Source organism: Nicotiana tabacum, chromosome 14 (assembly GCF_000715075.1).
Source record: "Nicotiana tabacum cultivar K326 chromosome 14, ASM71507v2, whole genome shotgun sequence".
Taxonomy (NCBI): Eukaryota; Viridiplantae; Streptophyta; class Magnoliopsida; order Solanales; family Solanaceae; genus Nicotiana; species Nicotiana tabacum.
In genome coordinates this window covers 84048420-84071348 of record NC_134093.1, presented here as the reverse complement: position 1 = coordinate 84071348, position 22929 = coordinate 84048420, and the positions used below count along the sequence as shown (strand labels likewise).

Genomic DNA, 22929 nt, shown 5'->3' with positions numbered 1-22929 from the left:
TAAGGAATTTAGAGATGATCCAAAAATAAAAGTTGTAGCCCTTTGAGTCTAGTTTTTCGAAAGTTAAATCATTTATTATTTGGACATTTATACATAATGTTATGATCGATTTACTGAAGACTGGTACTGCAGTTTCTGCCTGGAAAACTGCTAAAGCGGGTCACTCCTTTAAAATGCGACCTGCCTGGAAATAAGCTGCATGGGCAGCTTAAAAACGCATTTCAGCTTATTTTCTTCATTTTTCTTTTTGAAAACTAGTCCGAGAGTGGCTATTTTTCGAAGGGTTCTTCAAGGAAATCGTTGTGGTAAGTGTTTTTCATCCGAAATTAATTATATTTCGTGATTCCGTGATTATTTTCATCATTTATTAGTGAATTGAATGGAAGAAATAGGGAAATTCGTAAAATCCTTCAAAAAAAATGAGGATTTGAAGGGCGATTCGATATCGAAATTTGATAAATTTGGTATGGTTGGATTCGTATCGGAATGGGTATTCGGATTTCATAAATTTTTGTCGGATTCCTAGGTGCGAGCCCCGGATTGACTTTCACGTTGACTTTTAGTTCTAAATTAAAAATAGAAGTTTTATTATGCGAAATTGTTTCCTATGAGTTTTAATTGTGTTGTAAAATTATTTTGGCTAGATTTGAGCCGTCCGGAGGTCGTTTCACTCGCGAAGGCATTTTAAAATATCAGTTTAGCTTCGCCAAGGTAAGAGTTTTGCCTAACTTTGTTGGGGGGGCTTTTTTCCACTAATTACTATTATTTTCTACATGCGGAGGTGATGCATATATGAGGTGACGAGCGTATATGCATGTACAAGGGTTAACCATGCTCGGGGGTTAATTATATGATTAATTGTGCCTTGTAGAATTACGTGACCTTATTGCTTCATGTCTTACTTGACTTCTAGATTACTAAGAATATGAAATTAAATTTTAGATACCAAGATTTAGTTTATTATAACTTGATTAAAATTTGACGGATTTTTTAGAAACAATTGATGTGTCTAATTCGGTCATCATTATGCTTAATCACTATTACATCGCTACGACCATTATTCTTGGGATATTAGATTCTATACTTGAGTTGAAGATCATGTTTGAGACTTGTTGAAATACTTGAACAATAAGGTTCTTGAGGGTTTATTGAACTATTATTGGCTTGAAAGTTGTGATTGAGGTTCAGTTGAAATATTCATTTAATCACTCTCATTGATGTTATTTATGCTTCCTACCATGCTTGTCATTGATATACATATGCTTGGTGATAAAGAGTGTAAAGCATGAAGGGTGATGTCGTGCCATTGCATATACACTATTATGTGAGAAAGAGTATAAAGCACGAAGGGTAATATTGTGCCATCTCATATATATTATCATGTGAAGAAAAGTGTAAAGAACAAAGGGTGATACCGTTCTATTTTATTTACATTATCATGTGATGATGAAAGTAAAATCACGAAGGGTGATGCCGTACTATTTCATATATATTATCATATTTTTTTATGTTATGTCGTTCTATTTTATTTACATTATCATGTGATGATGAAAGTAAAAGCACGAAAAGTGATACCGTACTATTTTATTTATGTTATCATATTTTTTTATATTACCAAGTGTTCATGGCACGAAGGGTATTTCGTGCAGGCGAGGACGAGGGACATGCATTATGTTGTGATATCTTTTCCTAGTATATACATTCATGCCTTTAACTGGAATTTTTATTGTTGCACCTATGTTATCTATGTGATTTGTCATTATTGTTATGTCCTTGTCCTGTATCTCGATTGTTGTTGTGTTGTACATGCCTTCTATATGTTTAACTTGCAAATAGCATGCCTTTCTTCTTGTTGATATATCTACATCCATGTCGTTCCTCATTTGTTGCACTTTCGAATAAGCTTTCTATCATGTGAGTTATTCATGCCATCTATTTGTTAGCTTATAGAGATCATGATTTCCCTCTTATTTGTTATATCTACATCTAGGCCTTCTACCATGCTACTTAGGTGAAGTTTATGTTCCTCTTTCCTAATTACTATCATTGTCGCCATGCCTTCAACCTAGTCTATTACTGTTGTCCATATGTATTGCCTTGTTCATTATTGTTACTTGTGTATTTCTTACTTTGTCATTACTGTTATCGGCATTTCTGCCACCTAACCTGGTTGGTACTGTTATACGCATATTTGGTGAGGATGAGATGAATGCACGAAGGGTGTTGCCGTGCCATTTGATTTGATGTCTTGAGTATATTTTCCCACACTATGAAAGTGTGGATTTACTACCGTGATTTGTTGGTTATCGCTCTAAGGAAAGGATTGGTCGTGATATTGAGGAATATTAATCATGATTTCTTCTAGTAATCATTTACTGCTTCACACATTTGTTTCCTTGTACCATGTTCTGTTATGTTCTAGTATTGTTCTATTGTTAGTCTACTGCACTGGTTATATCAGTGAGTATCCTTTAACTAAAAAGCCGCGTCACTACTTCACCGAGGTTAGTCAAGATATTTATTAAGTACATGGGGTCGGTTGTACTCATACTATACTTCTGTACCTTGTGTGTAGATTTTGGAGCGGCGCAGCGGTAGATGACGGGGGCTGGCTACCACTTGTCCCTCGGTAGTTCTAGAGTTAAATTCTGTTTATGTACATTTCAAACAGAAGTTGTATTTATTTCATATCCATTTTTGCAATAATCCAGTCTTAGTAGCTCATGTCTTGTACTAACAGTCATTCGGTTATCGTACGGAATCTGGACATATCATTTGTTGATCACCTTTATTTTATTAAAATTGTGTTAACTGTTAATTGGCTGACCTAACGGGTTGGGTTAGGTGTCATCACGACTAGTGGATTTTGAGTCGTGACAGATGGATATGATTTCTTCATTCTTAACTAAATATATAGAAAAACTCTTGAAAGGAAACCACTACCCTCTAATAAACCATGTGTGAGGTGAATTTGAACTAAAGCTATTGAGTTTTGAATAGCAAATAATTATATTAGAATAAAACTAAGAAATATCCCGAGAGGGTCCTCACAATTATTTTAGGCTAATACGACTGCTGATAGTGTGATAATAGAAACACCATTGATCCATCAAATTCTCTATGAAATGTCCCAATCAAAGGTGTACGGATCAAAATCATAACGGATCAAATTATTCTAAGCAAGACTACTACGCACATTTAACGACAAAGGCATAATCAAGGCAGGGACATATAGCAATTTCACAAAGATGCAAAACAGACATCACTAGCCAAATGGTGGAGCATATAGAGGCCATAGAAGCCTTTTTACTAGCCGTCGGGAGCAGATGCAGAATTTGATATGATCACTAGATTCAAAAACAATAATCTAAAATGTTATAGTTGGAACTCGGACTCAAAACTAATTAATATATTTTTTGCATCCTTCTAACACTACACTAAGATTTTTCCTACACTAACTAAAAGTTTCAGCTAAATAGGTTTCTACCACAGGGGGTGCAACTGATTATCCTTAGAAAATGTGACTCCACCACTAATAGCCTGTTTGGCCAAGCTTGTTTTTGGGCCAAAAGTATTTTTTTTTTGTCAAAAGAACACTTTTGACCAAAAATTGAGGTCTTTCGACAAGTTTTTAGAAGAAAAAAAAGTATTTTTGAGGAGAAGCAGAAAAAAATAATATTTTTTCAAAAGCATTTTTTTGAGAAGCACTTTTGAGAAAATTAATACACTTAAAAGCAGTTTTCAAAAGTTTGGCCAAACACTAATTACTGCTCAAAAGTGTTTTTTAAATTAATTAGTCAAACATAAATTGTTTAGTACTTTTGAGAAAAGCTTCTCAAAATAAGCTGATTTTAGAAGTTTGGCCAAACAGGCTATAAGTCTTGTATCCTTAGAATTATAGAGGAAATAAGATTTTAGCTTCTGTATATTTACAGTTTAAGAAAAACAAAGAATCTCTTACGGTATAACATAACGTAATTATTCATAACAAATCTTGATATGATAATAGCCTACTATAATTAACTAATTAAATTACACGAATAGTACTACTAAAATTCTCGCATTGTGAGTGCATGTAATTAAGTTAAATCCTAAAAGTAAACAACATAAATTTGATAGAATTATCTGCCATTGCCATCTTCCTAATAGCAGAGGGTAAAGAAGTCAAATTTGGCAGAGGTGAAGGAAGACTGAAAGGACTTTCTAGATTTCTGGGCAAGTATTGTCAATTTGTCATAGTATATTCAAAATATATATATATATATTGTATATCCACTTTCTTAATATCTACCTGACAAACTCCACATGCATAGTATGAATTACTAGTAGTGAGGTGACATATATGTCCACACCTCAGACTCTTCTCCCACTCATTATTTTTGTCCATATGGAAAGTATAAAAAATATATCACCCACTTGTGCAATCTAGGGTGTCATCGGTCGATTCTGTTCGGTTTTGTAAAATTTCAATTTGGTTAATTCGATTTTCGGTTTGTGATTTTAATAATCAAAATCGAACCATAATAACTTCGGTTCGATTCAATTTAATCGGTTCGATTTTCGATTTCAAGTGATGGCAAAGTAAAAGTGACTATTTTTATTAGTAATTTGCCTAATATTCTTAAGGGTAAAAGAATCTATTCTTATGGTCAAAAGTCAGTATATTCAATTCCAACTTGGACGGAGTCAATCAGATTTGAAGTTTGTATGAGATTAACTAGACCAATATATATATATAAAGAAAACAAACCGATTTGCGTGTATGTTGAGAACTTACGTGAAGGAATACAGAAACCGGATAAACACGGAAACGGCATCGCACGGAACGCCCAGAATCCGAATGGTTTTGTCAGAGCTCCGCCGCTTTCGTGGCCGAACTAGTATGCTCTCCAAAACAGTCGACGCAGCAGCCTACCATCATGTTTCGACGATATCAATACTTTTCAAACTGAAAAAGAAGCTTTTAAAATTTAATTTGATTCACGTTTTAGAATCGGATCTTTGACCATAAGAAATGGCTCTGGTTTTTTTTACAAACTGCATTTTTCTTTTGGATTTCTCACCTGTCAGCTACTTATTGCAGAGGTCCGAAATTCGATTTTTCGATTTAATCAAAAACCGATCCATTAAAATCGATCATCGAATCGAACACCGAACTTTTTAAAACTATAAACCGCAAACCGACCGAATAAACTTAAAAATCGAAATCGAATAAACCGAAATTTTCGATTCGGCGAATTTTTTCGGTTCGGTCGGTATTATGCCCACCCCTAGTCCGATCCCTACACTTAAACAGTCTGATCTAATCCTTTATTTTTATTTTTCCCAATACATTCTCTAGTATTTTTTTTCCAAGCTCGATGGATAATGAGCTCGTCTTTCTATCCTTCTTTGTTTAAATATAAAGTTTTTATTTGTGACTCTTTGAACTTGTAACATGCACTTAACTCACCTTTTATGAGTTGTGCTCTTACCCAAAGATCAAAGTTAGGGACACATCACCAAAAATTGCATGCCCTACATGTAGGGCTGTGCATAATTTGGTAAATACCGAATTATTATATCGAAATCGAAAATTTTGGTATTCGGTATGGTATTTGGTTTATGTTTTAAAATAAATTGGTATTAGGTATGGTATTTGGTATTTTAAAATGAAATACCGAAATACTGATACCGTACCGAAATGTATATTGTATTACACAATACACATTTTATTAATTATTACATAAATATAAGAAATCTAAAATTTTACTTTCCTTTATTCTCTAAGTTTATCAATTAACTCTAAACAAGTAACAAGATATTTCTCTAAGTTTTCTCTCTCTAGGTCGGTATTTGCTTATTTTGGACAAAACTTTTATCAACAAACGTTTTTAGTTTTGTATTTTTGAGTGCTTCAATTAAGAATATTACCATCTATGACTCTATGCACTGGCTAGTATTCAAACCGAATAAACCGAAGTTACCGAACCGAATAAACCGAAACCGAAATGAGAAAAATCGAACCATACCGAATTTAATTAGTTACGGTATTGGTATAGCATTTTACGAAATCGAATACCGAAAATACCGAACCGAAATATCTAAATACCGTACCGTACCGACCGACGAACACCCCTACCTGCATGAATGAAAGTAAGTTATGAGTTCAGCTGACCAGATAACTTTTGCTCAAAACTTGTATATGTGCTAAGAAATTTACGTAAATATGAACAAATATTAAGTTATGAATCTAGGAACTCGAATAGTCAAACTCATAAAGTTTAAATTCTAGATCCGCCTCTATACCTTGCCGCTCTTTTCTCTCGTTTAAAGTCATTTAAGTTATTCCTCTTATGTGTGTGTATATATATATGTGTATATATTTCCCACTCCCCCCCTCTCTCTAAAAACAAAACAGCTTTTTCGCTGGCAGAATAAACATTCTACTCTTTTGTTATTTGGGGAAAACAGTTAAAACATCTTTTCTTGGGTCAGGAGATTCGCCTCCTAACTTACAGTCCGTGGCTGCATTTTGTTTCTCCATCCTTAATTCACATAATTCAACCCCTGTTCACTCCTTGTACCGAATCACTGTGACTTTATCTTTCTTGTTGCCCTCATTTCTCTAGCTGATCAGAGAGCTCCTCTTTAATTTCCGCTGGTGAGTTTCCTCAACTTCTTCATGCTGTTACGGATTCAACCATGATTTTGCGGTTTTGCTATCTAATATATAAATATATATAGAGTTTAAAATTTTAAATGCACAAATTTGAATATGTAGTATAGCATTTTTGCATTTTTTCAAATCCCCTTATTGGAATTAAATTTCTGGCTTCGCTACTTCAACAATCTAAATTCTGTATCCCCCACCCCACTACCTCTTGGGACATGCAACTAATAAATGAATGCATGCAATAAAATGAGTTATCACCTCTTACTCTTAAAAGCGTACAACTTTTGCCTCCAATGTGATGAATTATATAACATTCTGCACTTGTTTTGTATATGAAAGGACACCAGGAATAGAAGATAACCGAAGTTGCAGTGTCTAACACTAAGATTATATATAATGTTTAATTCCTTTGCAGGCTTTGAGAAATGTCTGCAAGAATAGTATCTTCCTTGGCAGACGAAAATAGTCATGTGCAGAAGCAGATTGGTTGTATTAATGGGTTTTTTCAGCTATTTGACACACACCATTTCCGACGTCTCTACGCTCAAAATCACAAAAGGCTACTATTCTCAGGTTCTTTTCCTCACCACTGATATAGGCATATAGCATATTCACTCTTCTTGCAAGTGAAGAATAAAACAATACCAAATGCCTCTTAAATTTATAAGTCATTTGGACGTTTCTCTCCTTTGCAACAACTGTCTTCATAGAACGACTCCAGAGTTTTTTTTTCTATCTTTTATTCCCCTCCCCTTTAATCTCCTTTGTTGAGCTATTGCTCCTTTGATGACTCGAGCTTACAACCCTGAGATTGTAGGTGGGGAGTGCTGACCATCTCAGCAACCCCTCTTGTCGAATAACTAAAGAGTGATATTTTTGTGAATAAAAACATGTTAAAGAAACGTGGATAATTGTTACCAGTAATAATCTAAAGCACAATAGAACATTTAGAGGGGGATTCAAAATCTAAACACTACAATTTTAACCGTTAAGACTCTTAACATTGAACTTATTATATTTTTAAATTATGGGTGCAAACCTATATATTATTCATTATAATTTTAATGAATTTTTACATATAAATTTATATTTCATATCGAAAATGTTAGATTCAGATGAATCCGGTGTTATAAGGTTGTATCCACCTCTAAAATTATTGACATTTTATCTAATTTTAAGTTAATGAGTGCAAATTACACGACTAATTTTAAGTTGTATACATGGCAGTGTAAATATCTTTCCGCGCTAACTTATCTTACAAATTATTATTATTTTTAACATACATAGTTACCTTTACATAGAACTCAAAGTTATTCCTTCTCTCGTGACACTCTTGTGCAGTTTTTCTCTCTACTGGGTTTGCACCCTGTGGTATCATTTTAATATCTGTGATTCAACTTATTTTAACGCAGTGCATCTTCATGAAATTCGCTCAAATTAACTAGACCGTTTACTTGAATGAGTTCAACTTCTGCGCACTGGCAATATATAACTCTATTACAACATCAGACTAAAATGACCTACAACAAGTAACTTTGTATAGTGTAGAAGTTGAATCTTATCTGCATTACGTGAAGAGAATCTCACTGTTGGTTGTTCTATCTTGAAGGTGCGATGAACGATATGGCAGCCAAATATGCAACAGAAATTGAAATAGTAAGATTTTGAACAAATGGTTTAATCTTGAACTAATCATTCATCCAAGCATCTCTAAATCAACCTATAAAGACTTAATGGTGTGATCGGAAACTGCAGGAAGCTATCACAGCAAGAGAGTTGCCCTCAAACGACACATTGAAAGCCTCCTCCTGCTCTTTTTTAAGTCCATCTACTTCTTCAACACTGCAGGACAACAAAAGAGTACAACAAGCGCCACTTTGTCGTTCTCTAAGTAACTTATCAGAATCTCCTTCACAAATCCTACCAGCCAAGCAATCAAGTCTTTCTCATTCAGGTCGACACTCTCCTGATCTCCGAGATGTAGTTAAGGACTCAATGTACAGGGACACCCGCAGTTTATCTGTAAAAACTGTTGCTAAAGTAGAAGGTAGAGTCCGCGTGATGAAGCACATAGATTCTCCGAGGCCTCTTCAGCACTCGAATTATGGGAAGGCATCCAGTGGAACAGCACGTGGTCCTGCAAAGCTTTGTGAAGCACATTGGAACGCAGAGGAAGATAAAGTTGGTTTCCTACAGTGTGCACCAAAGGACCGTCCTTGTTTCTCATGTGATGGAAGAGAGTCAACAGAAACGATGCAGTCTATGATGAAGCTAAAAGATCTTCCTAGATTGTCACTGGACAGCAGACAACAGTCCTTGAGGAGATCAGCCTCTGAATCCAGATCAAATTTTCTTTTAGGGGATCAAGAACTGCAATGTCGTAATCGATCTTCCAGCATTGTAGCAAAGCTAATGGGGTTGGAACCTTTTCCAAATCCTGTTCCCTCAACTGATACTGAGATTGTGACACCTAACACTTCCTCGGCTAAGGATTCTATTTTTATATCAACAAGATCAGCTCGAAAGAGCAAGACAAATCAAGTTACCATGTCACCACAGATTTTGAAATGGGATTTTGCCTCTCCGCAGATGAAATCCACCAACTCAATCATGAGATCTGCCTCATCTTCAGGGCTTCCACAAGAATCTGCTAGCTGGAGGCAACAAGAGGCCAGTCGAGCCTCCAAAAAAACATCTGTCAGATACAAGGATATGGAAGCTTCACCACAGAGTCCACACCTTTCTTACTCTGTTTATTGCGAAATTGAGAAAAGGACAATAGAACTAGAGTTCAGAAGGGCTGGGAGTGATCTCAGCGCTCTGAAACAGACACTTCAGGCAATGCAGAAGACAAGAGAAAGGTTAGAAGGCCAAAGAGCTCCGCAGGCATCTGATGCTGAGTTGCAATCAGTGCAGCAGAGGAAGCAACGTAGCCCACCATCACTAACTAAAAAGGTGACTTACCCACCAAAAAGATCAGAATCGTCAAATTTGACACCAAAACCAGCCGAACAAAATGATAAAATCAGACTCGCAAGTTCCGCTGCCCCAACTGCAAATGTCTCCAAATTTCAAGAAATTTACACTCAAGAGCTTGTATATAACAAAGATGACACAGTTGACAAGCAAACATCCAAAGGTATGACACCTAGAACGTACAATGCCACGTGCTCTGGCCGTTATCTTCCTTCCCCAGATAAGAAGACTAAAGGAAGAACATTAAAGGCAGTGCAAACAACCTCTTGTCAACAAAGGGAAGGAACTTCCAGTCCTGTACTAGGAAAGAATTATGGAACTTTAAGTCCAAGACTACAGCAGAAGCAACAGTGCATGGACAAACAAGCTTGTCAGACCATTCAATCATCAGGAACCAGCAAGGTTAAAAGGCAATCAATTAAGCAAATTAAAGAACTAGGGTCTTCAAAAAGGAATCAGAAAGCAAAACCTAGCAATATGCAACAAACTGATGATCTAACTGAAATCAGCAGTTACAAAAGAAATTTAAGTGAGCATGCTGGTGCAGTTTCTGTTCTAACGGAAATCAACAACAGTTTGGAGTCACATGCAGAAACAGAAGCAAGCACAAATTGTTCCTTCCAGATTGATGCTAAGAGGCAAGAGGACAATAAAGAAAGAGTAAGTGACTTCCAATTTTTACATCTGTTTTTCTATGTATGAACACTTGCTGACGTTGACTTTGACACGGTCCAGGGTGACACATTGAGGCTTAGTGAAGACACACCAACGAATGAACTTGCAATAGCAACAGTTGAACAACTAAGTCATGTCTCAGTGCTTAATGCTATATTCTATGTCGGAGATTCACCATCTCCAGTCAAGAAGAACGTTGTGACTGCTTTTAGAGGTATCATTCTATTTCTCTAAATCATCTGTTTTAGATGCAAACTAGAGATAATCATAGTGTCCAGGAAAAAGCACTATATGGAGGAACATAAAGCACAATAGCAGAGTTCAATATATCACTTGAAACAAAAGGAAAAGGAAATTATATATGGCTTAGTTCACAGATGACAACTTGGATACTGCACTCTGGAAAGTAAGGCTTGTTTCGTTCTATTTCTTTCTCTAAACTGCATGTCTCAGCTCCACCTTTAGTTTAACATCATTATGTAATTCTTAGTGACCGTCATCATTTTATTAGGGCTAATTAAACTTAACTTAGAAAATAGCACCTAAAGGAGTTATGCATATGTTCACATGCCAAGAGATAATGAGTACCACATAGAATATTAATAATCTTAGCCACAAATTGGAGGCCACTTATGTGACTGAGGCACATAACTTGGACGAGAACAAGTCCCTATGATTACACTTGAACATGTTTAGATTCCCTTATTCATATTATCAGAAAATTTAAAAGAAGAAAAAGGGCAGGAAATTTATTTTATTATTAAGAAAATAAACAGATGGAAGAACGTCACCTGCAGAAAGAGTTTTGCTAGAATTGAATTTGGTGTTGAAGCATGACTTGACTACTAATAATCTTCTCTGTCCATTTCCACCTTAACAGATGATGGTTTTGCAGGTCCGGATGTTTGGTGTCGAGATGACCTAGATCATTCACCTTACAGGACCAGACTTGACCTTGACATCGAGTCCAACCATAAGATATTAGAAAGCAAGGATGAATTGGTTCATGAACTCAAAAAACCAAACTCCACCATCCACGAAGCAAACATGGATCAACTTGCACCCTTATGCCAGAACCACGATCCAGACCACAGATACATTACTATGATACTACTGTCATCTGGCCTTCTAAAAGATGTGGCCTCCACATCCTTATGCCAGAACCACGATCCAGACCACAGATACATTACTAAGATACTACTGTCATCTGGCCTTCTAAAAGATGTGGCCTCCACATCCTTATGCCAGAACCACGATCCAGACCACAGATACATTACTAAGATACTACTGTCATCTGGCCTTCTAAAAGATGTGGCCTCCATGTCCACAACCATTCAGCTTCACTCACCCAGCCATTTGATCAACCCAAAGTTGTTCGACATCGTAGAGCAGACTGAGGAAAGCAGTTTGCTAGCAACTGAAGAACACAGTGAAGAGATTGCTCAGATAAAATTTGATCATAAGACAAGTAGGAAAATCATATTTGACACCGTCAATGAGATTCTTGTCCGCAAACTAGGTTCAGATAACAATTTAATGCAGAGAAAGTGTTGGAATGCAATGCAGCTTCTGAAAGAACTTAAGTCAGAGATAGACCATTTCAATTCTAAAAGAGATGTTAGCATGGACTCTGAAGATGATGAATTGATCAGCATTCTAAATAAAGATATGATGCATCAATCAGAAGATTGGACAAATCATCACAATGAGATCCCACTGTTGGTATTGGATGTTGAGCGCTTAATATTTAAAGACCTGATTAGAGAAATCATTAGTGATATGACTACCGAACAGCATAAAACACCAAGACAGCGTTGTCGATAACTATATACTGAGTAAATTCTCAAGCTTCCCTGCTTTTTTTCTTACTCTTCATAAGATCGTGTTGGTTATGTACGAGGAAATATTTGAGGCATGAACTGTATGGAATGTAAAGGATACTATTAGCATGTTTGGCCAAACTTCTCCAAAGCCAAAACCACTTTTTTTTTTTAACAAAAAAGGTGCTTTTTTCAAAGTTGAAGTGTTTGACCAAGCTTTTAAAAGAAAAAAAAAGTGTTTTTGAGTAGAAGCAGAAGCAGTTTTGGAGGAGCAGAAAAAAAGTAGCTTCTCCTCAAAAACACTTTTTTGAAAAGCACTTTTAAGAAGAATATACTTAGCATTTTTTAAAAACTTGGCCAAAAACTAATTGCTGCTCAGAAGTGCTTTTCAAATTAATTAACCAAATACAAACAGTTTCTCACCAAAAGTACTTTTGAGAACAAACATTTTTCAAAATAAGTTGATTTTTGAAGCTTGGCCAAACAAGCTATATTCACAGTCCGATTATCCCTTTTAACTTTTCAGAAGTAATCGATCAAGATATTAATCAATTAATTCAATTAGGTAAAACTTAAGAGAAAACAATAGAACATCCGCCATGATTTGGATAAATAGTGCTACTTCACACTGGCTCAGATTTTGCATATGCAGAAACATAATACTTCAATTAGCTTGAGTAAGGATGCAGAAACATAATACGTAAATTAGCTTGAGGAAGGATCCCAACATCTCTACAACAGTCCAATAATATAAAGGCATTGTTGAGTAGCAGGTACCCCGTGGAACTAGTCGAAGTACACTATAGCTATCAAAAAAATAATTAAGGGCATGCTGAGATGGAGGAAGTTGGCTCTATAGTAATTTCAAATACGCAATCCCAACTTTTGTACCCGTTGGGATATACTTTTAGTTGGATTTCAAAATATAAACCCAAGAGCCGTTATTTTGGATTTATTTCAAATGCTTGACTATGTTTCATTTAAAAGCTGAAGGATTTGAAACATACAACAACAACAAGCCCAGTATTTTCCCACAAATGAGGTCTGGGGAGTGTGAGATGTACGCAACATTACCCCTACTCCTAGAAGGACAGAGGGGTTATTTCTGATATACCCTCGGCTGGAGAACGGATGACAAAAGTAATGGCAACAAGAAGGAATAACAATAAGATAAAAATACTGAAGCCAAGAAAGCAGTTAAACTCTAGGTAATAATAGCAATCTATGAATAAAACGATAACATACTAACGCTAATGCTAGCGAACTGGGAAAGACAAAGAGATGCGCTCGACTACTTACTAGCTTTCTACCCTAATCCTCGGCATCCACACCTTGCTATCTAGGGCCATGTCCTCAGTCAACTCCAGTTGCGCCATGTCCCGCCTAATAACCTCGTCCCAAGACTTATTAGGCCTACCTCTACCCCTCCTGATACCCACTGAGGCTAACCTCTCGCACCTTCTGACCGGTGCTTCTATACTTCTCCTCTTAACATGCCCGAACCATCTCAACCTCGCCTCACGCATCTTTTCCTCCACAGAAGCCACTCCCACCTAATCCCGAATAACTTCATTCCTAATCTTATCCAACCTGGTATGCCCAGACATCCACCTTAACATCCTCATCTCAGCTACTTTTACCTTCTGGACATGAGTGTTCTTGATCGGCCAACACTCTGCGCCATACAACATAGTCGGTCTAACTACAACCTTGTAGAACTTACCTTTAAGTCTCAGCGGTACATTTTTATCACACAAGACACCGGAAGCGAGCCTCCACTTCATCCATCCAGCTCCGATACGGTGCGTGACATCCTCATCAATCTCCCTGTTACCTTGTATTATAGATCCAAGATATTTGAAACTACCTCTCTTGGAGATAACTTGTGTATCAAGCATCACCTCCATGTCTGCTTCCTGGGTATCGTTGTTGAACTTGCACTCCAAGTATTCCGTCTTGGTCCTGCTTAACTTGAATTCATTAGACTCTAGGGTTTGCCTCCAAACCTCCAGCCTCTCATTAACACCACCCTGTATCTCATCAATCAGAACTATGTCACCAGCAAATAACATACACCATGGCCCATCTCCTTGAATGTGTCGCGTCAATGCGTCCGTCGCCAAGGAAAATAGAAATGGGCTAAGAGTTGATCCCCGGTGCAACCCCATCACAACCAAAAAGTGTTCTGAGTCTCCTCCCACCGTCCTAACCCGAGTCTTAGCTCCATCATACATGTCCTTAATCACCTTAATATAGGCTACTGGGACTCCTTTAGCTTCCAAGCACCTCTATCAGGACCTTGTCATAAGCTTTTTCTAGGTCAATGAACACCATATGCAAGTCCTTCTTCATCTCTCTATACCGCTCCACCAATCTCCTCACCAGATGAATAGCTTCCATAGTCGAACGCCCCAGCATGAAACCAAAATGGTTCTCAGAAATGGACACACTGCTCCTCACCCTCTCCCAAACTTTCATCGTATGGCTAAGCAGCTTAATCCCCCTATAATTATTGTAACTTTGTATATCGCCCTTGTTCTTATATAACGGAATCATCGTACTCCACCTCCATTCTTCGGACATCTTTTTCGTCCTAAAAATGACATTGAACAGCCTAGTGAGCCACTCCAAACCTGCCCTACCCGCATTCTTCCAAAATTCCACAGGGATTTCGTTTGGCCCGGTTGCTCTACCCTTGTGCATCTTGCGCATAGCCCCCTCGACCTCCTTTACTCTTATGCGCCTACAATACCCGAAATCCCGGCGATCCTCGGAGTGCTCCAAATCGCCCAGCACAATATTCTTATCACCCTCTTCATTTAGGAGTTTATAGAAATATGTCTGCCATCTTCGTCTAATCTGAGCCTCTTCCATCAAAACTCTACTTTCCTCATCTTTGATGCACTTAACTTGATCCAGATCATGTGCCTTCCTCTCTCTCTCACCTTGGCTAGCCTGTATAACTTCTTGTCCCCGCCTTTGGCCCCAAGCTCATCCTACAGACGCCCAAACGCCGCAATCTTAGCCGCCGTAACCGCTAACTTCGCCTCCTTCTTACCCCTCATATACCCCCTCCTTGTCCATTCTCCTTTGCCTCCTCGTCCATGCTCTCTACAAGCTTCAAGTACACCGCTTTCTTAGCTTCCACATTCTCTTGTACCTCCTCACTCCACCACCAGTCACCTTTGTGACCGCCAGAGAAACCCTTCGAGACCCCTAACACCTCTCTCGCAGCTAATCTAATACACTCCGCTGTCATGGTCCACATACAGCTCGCGTCCCCACTGCTCCTCCAGGCTCCCATAGCCATCACCTTCTGCCCCAACTCCTGCACTTTGTTAAAGTCAAGGCACCACACCTGATCCTAGGTTGACCATACACAACCCTCTTCCTCCTCTTCCTCACAATCTCTATAACCCAAAATAAAATTCTAGGGAACGCTTGGACACAGTTATTCCCACTCACACGCTCAAGCAGAATCACACGCTTAAGTCATAGAGTTGGCCCAAACTCGTTGGGCCTCCTGTTGAAGTTAAGCCCTCCTGTTTAAGTTACCTTTTAGCACTAACATATCTTGATGCATGACGGCTTTAATCTCCCATGAAAGTAATCATTTTTTTCTTGAAAATATAAATCCAAAAGATGTTATTATGGATTATTTCAAATGCTTTGCCCGTGTATAATTTAAAATCTACATGATTTGAAGCATATAACCCTAAGTAAAATACTAGCAAGTCTTGGGACAGTTTGAGATAACATTTCATGATTTGGGCAGGCCCCCATCATTTGAGAGTTTCAAAACAGATTGAACCTCAAAACAGAAGGATTTCACATTTTATAAGCACAAAACTTTGAACTAGGAACTCTGCGTGCACAAGGTAGGGTAAGGTTGTGTACAGTGTATACACTACCTTCCCCAGACCCCACTTGTGGAATTATATTAGGTATGTTATTGTTGTTGCTGTAAAAAATCTGAACTAGGAAACCAATCAGCAGGAGAAGCTGGCAATTGGAGAGAGGCCAGCCAACACAGATAGGTTTTACATTTAAGAAAACTAGTCTGATCAGCACCAGAAAGATAGCTGAATCCGACTATCAGTGAGGTCTCTACAAGGAATGTAGTATTCCCATCAAAATCTCCGAGAAAAACTTGGCCCTTGAATATATAACCAGAACCAGAAAAGGTCAATTAGGTATCTTACTGTTTCTACTATCACTGTCTTTCTTCTCTGCTGAATTCAAATTTGAGTAGCTCTCTGAGTACATGGGTAACCAAGCAGGCACATGCTCTGGGAGGCGAAACATGAGATACAAATCATTCATGCTTTGGTGGAAGTCCCCACATTTGAGAGTTCCAAAATAGATATACACACCTCTAAGTAGAAGGTCTTCACAATTTATAAGCACAAGATTTTAAACTAGGGAAACAATCAGCGGGAAAATCCAGCAAGTCAGTGGAGAGAGGCCAGCAAACACAGACAGGTCTTACGTTTAAGAAACAAATAAGTTCGATTAGCACCACCATAGATAGCTGAATCCGACTATGAGTGAGGTCTCAATAATGAGTGTGATATTCCCATCAACATCTCTAAAAAACAGTGGTCCTTGAATAAATAGCCAGAACCAGAAAAGGTTAATTAGGTCTTTTATGTGGAGGAGAACCTTTTCTTTTCCAAGTCCTCAAGGTGCTTGATTTTCCTACCTCTGCAGTTCAACTGTTAACATACAACGTTAAACAGAGAGGAAAACCTCATCCCCAGGTCATTTGCGACCTACAGTCCCTAACTTTGTGCGCAAAAGATGCCATTCAAGGGGACAGAATGTGGAACAAAATTTTGAGACAGCAGAAAAAAATAAAACTATAGGCATTACTGGCAATAGTAAACCCAAAAACATCATTTGTTGGGTCAAAGGCAAAATAACATAAAGTAGGCCATAAGGTATAGTGGACTTCAAACCAAGATGGCTTAGTGACATTAGATGCATACCTGATCTTATAACATGAATGAGCAATCGAGACTTCAATACAGTTGCAATACATCCTCTCTCTCATCCTCTCTTTACATAGAAATAACTGAGTGGCCAACAGAACTTCGCAGACATTATTGCACGTACGAGTGAAGACAGATGGTTTATGACAATCCACCAAAGTGTAAAGGGAATAAGGTAACATGAGAAAAGGTACAGGTGCCACATAAGCAGTATGACACATGCATAATGCTTCTCATCATATAAAGCCAAAATTTGAACTTCATATCTCACTTACAGAGTCTTATATTAGAGGTCTCAAATCCTTAATTTAAACCAAAAACTTCACAAATTGCCAAATAATTTAAAAGAACTTACTCAAAAGACAAGTGCTTGGCACCTATTGACTGAAAGAGAGTAAGCATCTGTTTAACTAATATAATATGCTTTTTTGAGAATGGTAACAAGTATTATATATAAACAACACCAAGCTTGCGCTGAAATCCAATTCTACTAAGAAGAGCAATTATACCCTTGTTCTTCTTACAAAGATTCCATGACATCTATCAGTGTTTAACATATTATTGTTTAACGTTGCACACATACTGTATTAGTTTAAACTTATACAATAAGTGTGCAATGTTAAACAATAATAACAAATACTATGTCCGGAATGTTTGTCATGTTTAATTGTTGCTTACATAATGTCGTCACATTTGTTTATAGGTGCACTGTAGTCACTGTTACGGCTCATTGACAGAAGGGAGGGAAGAAAGAAGTAGTGCTTTGATCTACACATAACATGTATATCAAGTGAAACACCAGCATCAAACTATGCAATAAAACCTACAAATCAGACTAGCCAGAGGAATTGAGATGATATTATATTCCAAGACTTTTTAATTACCCACTGGCAACATAGTTCACAAAGTTCAAACTTATTTGGTTTTCTAGATAGCTGTACACAATCAGGGATCATCAACGCCAATTACACAATTTCTCTTACTATATGCAACAACCTGCAATTCCCCAGAAAAGGAAGAATACGCCTAAAATGCTGCAGAAATTTAAAATGAGCAAGCCTTTCTATTATATTCTCTCTTTCCTCTCCCACCTGAGTATGTCATCTTTTTCTTTTAGTTTGGAGATTTAGATTTGTATTGCAAACTGTAGGTGGAAATTCTTTTTAAAGAGGACACAGAAAGGGAACAAAAAAATATAGTGCACCAGAAGTGAAGCAGGGGGATGATTTAATGTCCATTTAACACACAATATACTGTTGAGCGGCAAGAAAGATCACACCAGAAAAGAAAAATGGATACTTCAATAGTACTACAAAAGTGCAAAATATTACTGACACTACATACCTCAAAAAAGTGTGAAAATTACCACTCTAGCAGTCTGTATGATCCAAGCACAGACAATTCTAGGCCCCTAACTTTGATAACCTAGGAACCAGCAACTGCCACCAGTTTGCTAAACTAGTATACAAGTTCTAAGTAATGATTCCTAATTTACAAGTGAGGCAAATCCTGCATATCAGATTCAGATTCAGATTCTTTAAGGATCTGTTCCGCCCTCCTCTTCTTATCATCTTTTCCATTTTCACCACAAAGAGGAGATGCAAAGTTCTCATGGTCCTTATCCAGAAGACCAACTGCCTTACCTAATGGTTTTCCGCTCCTTCTCAATCTAAATTGTAGAGGGGATTTGGTGTTTAATAGAATGTTATTCCTGCCATCTTCAATGTCCACTGGAGTAGCCTTGACTGCTTCATTGGCTGGTGCAAATGTCTCTAACATACAAGCTTGGTTCTCCATTGCTGCATGATTTTGAGGCTGAACCAAGGCCTCATCGGAAAGTCTAACAGGAACAGAAACTTGAGACACTTCCTTCTCCCCGAAGTGCAGAGGTGGGGCAAGAAACGGATTACATTGAATTACTCTTTTAGCCTTGGAAGGATTTTCCTGACTAATAGCTACAGAAGCTCCTAAGCCACTCCCTGGCACCAAAGGCTTGTCTGCATTTCTCAGCTCTTCAACTTGCTCAACCTTACTGTTTCTACAATCACTGTCTTTCTTCTCTGCTGAATTCAAATTTGAGTAGCTTTCTGAGTCTGGGAACACTGGTAACCAAGAAGGCACGTGCTCTGGGGGGCTTTCTCCAGCTTGTACAAAGCTAGGGTTTCGTTTCACATCCTTGACAACTGGAAAACCGGGAATAGAATACGCAAAGGGGTTTTCCTCAGCCTCATTAACATGTCTAATTAGTTCTCTGATCGTCCCGGAACTAAAAAGGCAGCGATTGACATCTGAAGCACCAGAAAAACCCTGGACGGAACCCAAATCTTCCAATCCTTGAATCACATCAAACACATTTCCCTGACTCCTGCCAGCTAAATTCGCATACAAATCAGCTGTCTTCCCTACTTCTCGAACATACCGGACCGCCACATCTGAGAGCGCATCCAATGCAGAATGCTGAAAACCCTGAAACCCTACACTCTCACATATCTGTGCAATGACAATTCTAGCAATAGCCTGGGAAAATGCATTGACCCCTGATTTCTTCTTTTTGCCACTGTCTTCCACATTCTCCCCGCCTCCATCGTTCATATTCAAAACCTCATATCACTTAACTCGAACTCAACTTTCCAAAATTACCACCAATTTCCCAAAATCTTCTAGAAATGTATTTTTCAGCAGAAGCCGACCTTCAATCTTCAATCTTTTAACAGTAAAAAGAAGCTTCAGACAGTATACAAAATCCAGGACTCTCTGACATAACTCAGAACTCAAAATTCCTAAAAATCTCACCACTTCCCAAAAACATTCCAGAAATGTACTCTTCAGTAGAAAAACACCTTCAGTCTTCAATCTCTAACAGTATAATAATAAGGATTCGAACAGTATACAAAACCTAGTCTCTCTCGCATAACTCAGAACTCAAATTTCCCAAAAATATCACCACTGCCCCAACACTTCCCGAAGATGTATGTTCCAGTAGAACTCGCTTCAATCTTTAACAGTAAAAAGAAGATTCAAACAGTATACAATACCCTAGTCTCTTTCACATAACTCAGAACTCAAAATTCCCTAAAATATCACAATTTCCACATTTTTCAGCAGAAACCCACCTTCAATCTTCAATTTTTTAACAGCATACAAAACCTAAAGTCCCTCAATTTCTCAAACATACAATTCCCCCAAAAGTTTCAAGAAATGTAAATTTTTCACTTTTTTCAGTAGAACCCCATCTTCAATCTTGAATCTTTAACAGTATGAAGAAGGTTTAAACAAAGTACACAAAGAACTAAATCAATCTAACCAGATATGTAAATCAAATTGTACAAATATTGAGGGCTTACCCGTAATAAAGTCTAGGGTTTTGTAGCCAGAAAAAGCTTCAGCTCAAGTCAGACTGAAGAATTTCAAATTTGGGAAACTTTCTAAAACCTTGCAAAAACCCTATAAAGAAGAAAGCGTGAGATCGAGAGAGGAGCGGTTCAGTGAAGCAAAAGGGAATACAAGTAGTAGGTCATTGACCCGCTTTAATAAACTCGGGTTTATGTTAACTCCGTTGAGAGCCGGTGAACCTACTCCCTTTATCTGACACGTATATTAGTTTTTTATGTAAATTCGTACATTAATTTTTAAACAAAAAATTTCACATTTAAAAAGGTAAAATTGCCCGATAGACATCTTTACTTTTTCAATCTAATACTCCGGTTCTCCTATTCCGGTATTTTATTTTGACATTCGATACGTGTTCAAAACATATTCATGAAAAATACTGACTATTCAAAATTATTGATGAGCGCAAAACATAGAAGAAAATTTATATTCGCTAATCAAAGATAGTATAGTATAATTATCGTGTTCACAAGTATTTAATTTAAATAATGTTCAAATAACTTATGAGTTATTACTATTCAGGATAATTAACACTTTGGTTGGAATGATTATGAACTAAAGTAATTATTAAAACTACAACAATTAACAATTGATCACGAAAAGACAAGATTTGAGCAACACTGAAATAATCAAAATAAGGGTCGTGACTAGATAGGAGCAAAATCGTTATTCGGGATCTAACTCCAGTTCAATTCCCTCTAATGTTCTAATGATTCTATGAATTCACTCGATGATTAGTTCAATCGTATAGCCAAGACTCCTCTCTCGATTAAATATGAACTCTATGAGGTAAACTAATATAAAGCACTGTGAAGATATGCAAGAACACGTTAATGGACTAGTCTTTAGGAAAATGTCTCTCGAATATTCTCCTAACTTGATTTAATCAACAATTCAGCAAGCTCTTTTGATTACTTAAAAGAATCAATGAATTAAACCAAACGAAATAGTGCAAAGATAATCACCCAAAATATTCCTCTTTCGATTACATAATTCGGTGAACAAAATTGCAATCAATTCAAAGCTCCATAAACGAATTCATGCAAAATACTAGAGTTAAAATCTATAAATATCAATCAAAACATCATATCCGTCAAACTCTAAAGTAAATTACTCCATCATGGAGGAAGTAATCACAGATAGAGTTGAAGAATAAGAAAACATGAATTCAATTCAAACTCGGGTGTTGAGTTGAGGAAAGAATGATGAATCCTTGTGCCTTAGAGTCTCCAAAGCTCTTTCGATCTTCCGTAGGTCAAACGTTTTTAAAAAATCGCATTTTTGGTGTATTTATACTATGTAGGAATGGGCTCGGATGAAACTACCTTACTGAGCCGAAGTGGAAAAAGTTGGACGAAAAATTACACTACCGCGATGCCCCGGGCGGCGCACCATGCGCCGCATTAGTGGGCAAGTTCCGAGGCCTATTTTTTTTCACTCTGCAGAAATTTTGCACTAGCAACCCGTGCCCTGCGGCACATGACATGGGGCGGTAGTACATTTTTCTTAGAGTAATTTTTTTTTTTGATATCTAGACTTGGTCTTCGACCCCAGAACATGATCCCGACTTAATTTCTTGGGCTTCTACTCAGACTTCAAAACTCCAAATCATCTATTTTAGCTTCAAACTTTCTTATTCACTCAAAATCATATCATATACAACATAACATACATAATAAGTTCCAAGTACTAATAATTAGTCTCAAATACATTTAAAGTGTAGTAATTATAGTGTAAAATAAAGCCAAAATACGAGTTCCTAACCTGCCATCAACACCCCGCACTTAAACTATTACTCGTCCCCGAGCAATCAAACTACACTTCAAATAGAGACGACATTTTCAAGCAACTCTCCTAACTCATCCTGCCAAGAATAATTAAAGCACACTAAGCACCATACCATAACATCCTAACCTCAAGACTCAACTCGCAAGCACCACGTATTTTTAAAAAAACCTGCTCACTTACTCTAACACAGAGCCAAAGACATTACCTTTCCTTCACAAGTCATGTGCCCTCACACAAACAACAGAGATTAGTTTCACACACAACAAAGTTCAAGAACAAATAGGAACTCAAGATAGAAAGAATTCATTCACTTTCAGAATTAAGATTTATGTGCCACAGAAGACGTACCATAGGCTTGCCTGTAATGTAATACTCTACTAATTCGAGCTCACTCAGTCAAAGATCAAGTAGAACTTTATTTGGTTGTAATGTAGGTTACGGGGCGGGTAGGATATATTTGGATATAGTGACTATACCTCCCTAAGCACTTTAATACATATACTTTATCAATTCAAAATCCATACTTATATTGAACCAAACTCTAACCTTCACAACATAATAGCATCAAGCTCCAAATTCTTCAAGCACAAACAAGATGAGAACTACCACTAGCAAGGAATCAATTTTTTCTTTC

At 37.4% G+C, this 22929-nt stretch overlaps 2 protein-coding genes across 2 annotated transcripts; one reads left to right on the top strand and one right to left on the bottom strand.

Annotated features, from left to right (window-relative positions):
* Positions 1-6378: 6378 nt before the first annotated feature.
* Positions 6379-12267, top strand: LOC107814804 (protein LONGIFOLIA 1-like). The gene is made up of 6 exons (XM_016640262.2): positions 6379-6643; positions 7071-7228; positions 8265-8311; positions 8411-10291; positions 10367-10520; positions 11202-12267. Exons 2-6 carry the CDS (start codon positions 7081-7083, stop codon positions 12128-12130), a joined length of 3159 nt encoding a protein of 1052 aa, XP_016495748.2. The 5' UTR covers positions 6379-6643; positions 7071-7080; the 3' UTR covers positions 12131-12267.
* On the bottom strand, positions 11605-20633 carry LOC107814805 (transcription initiation factor TFIID subunit 8-like). Its single transcript, XM_016640263.2, has 2 exons — positions 18462-20633; positions 11605-11723 (listed from the first exon to the last, which is right to left on the bottom strand). Exon 1 carries the CDS (start codon positions 19707-19709, stop codon positions 18609-18611), a length of 1101 nt encoding a protein of 366 aa, XP_016495749.1. The 5' UTR covers positions 19710-20633; the 3' UTR covers positions 11605-11723; positions 18462-18608.
* Between the last annotated feature and the right edge of the window lie 2296 nt (positions 20634-22929).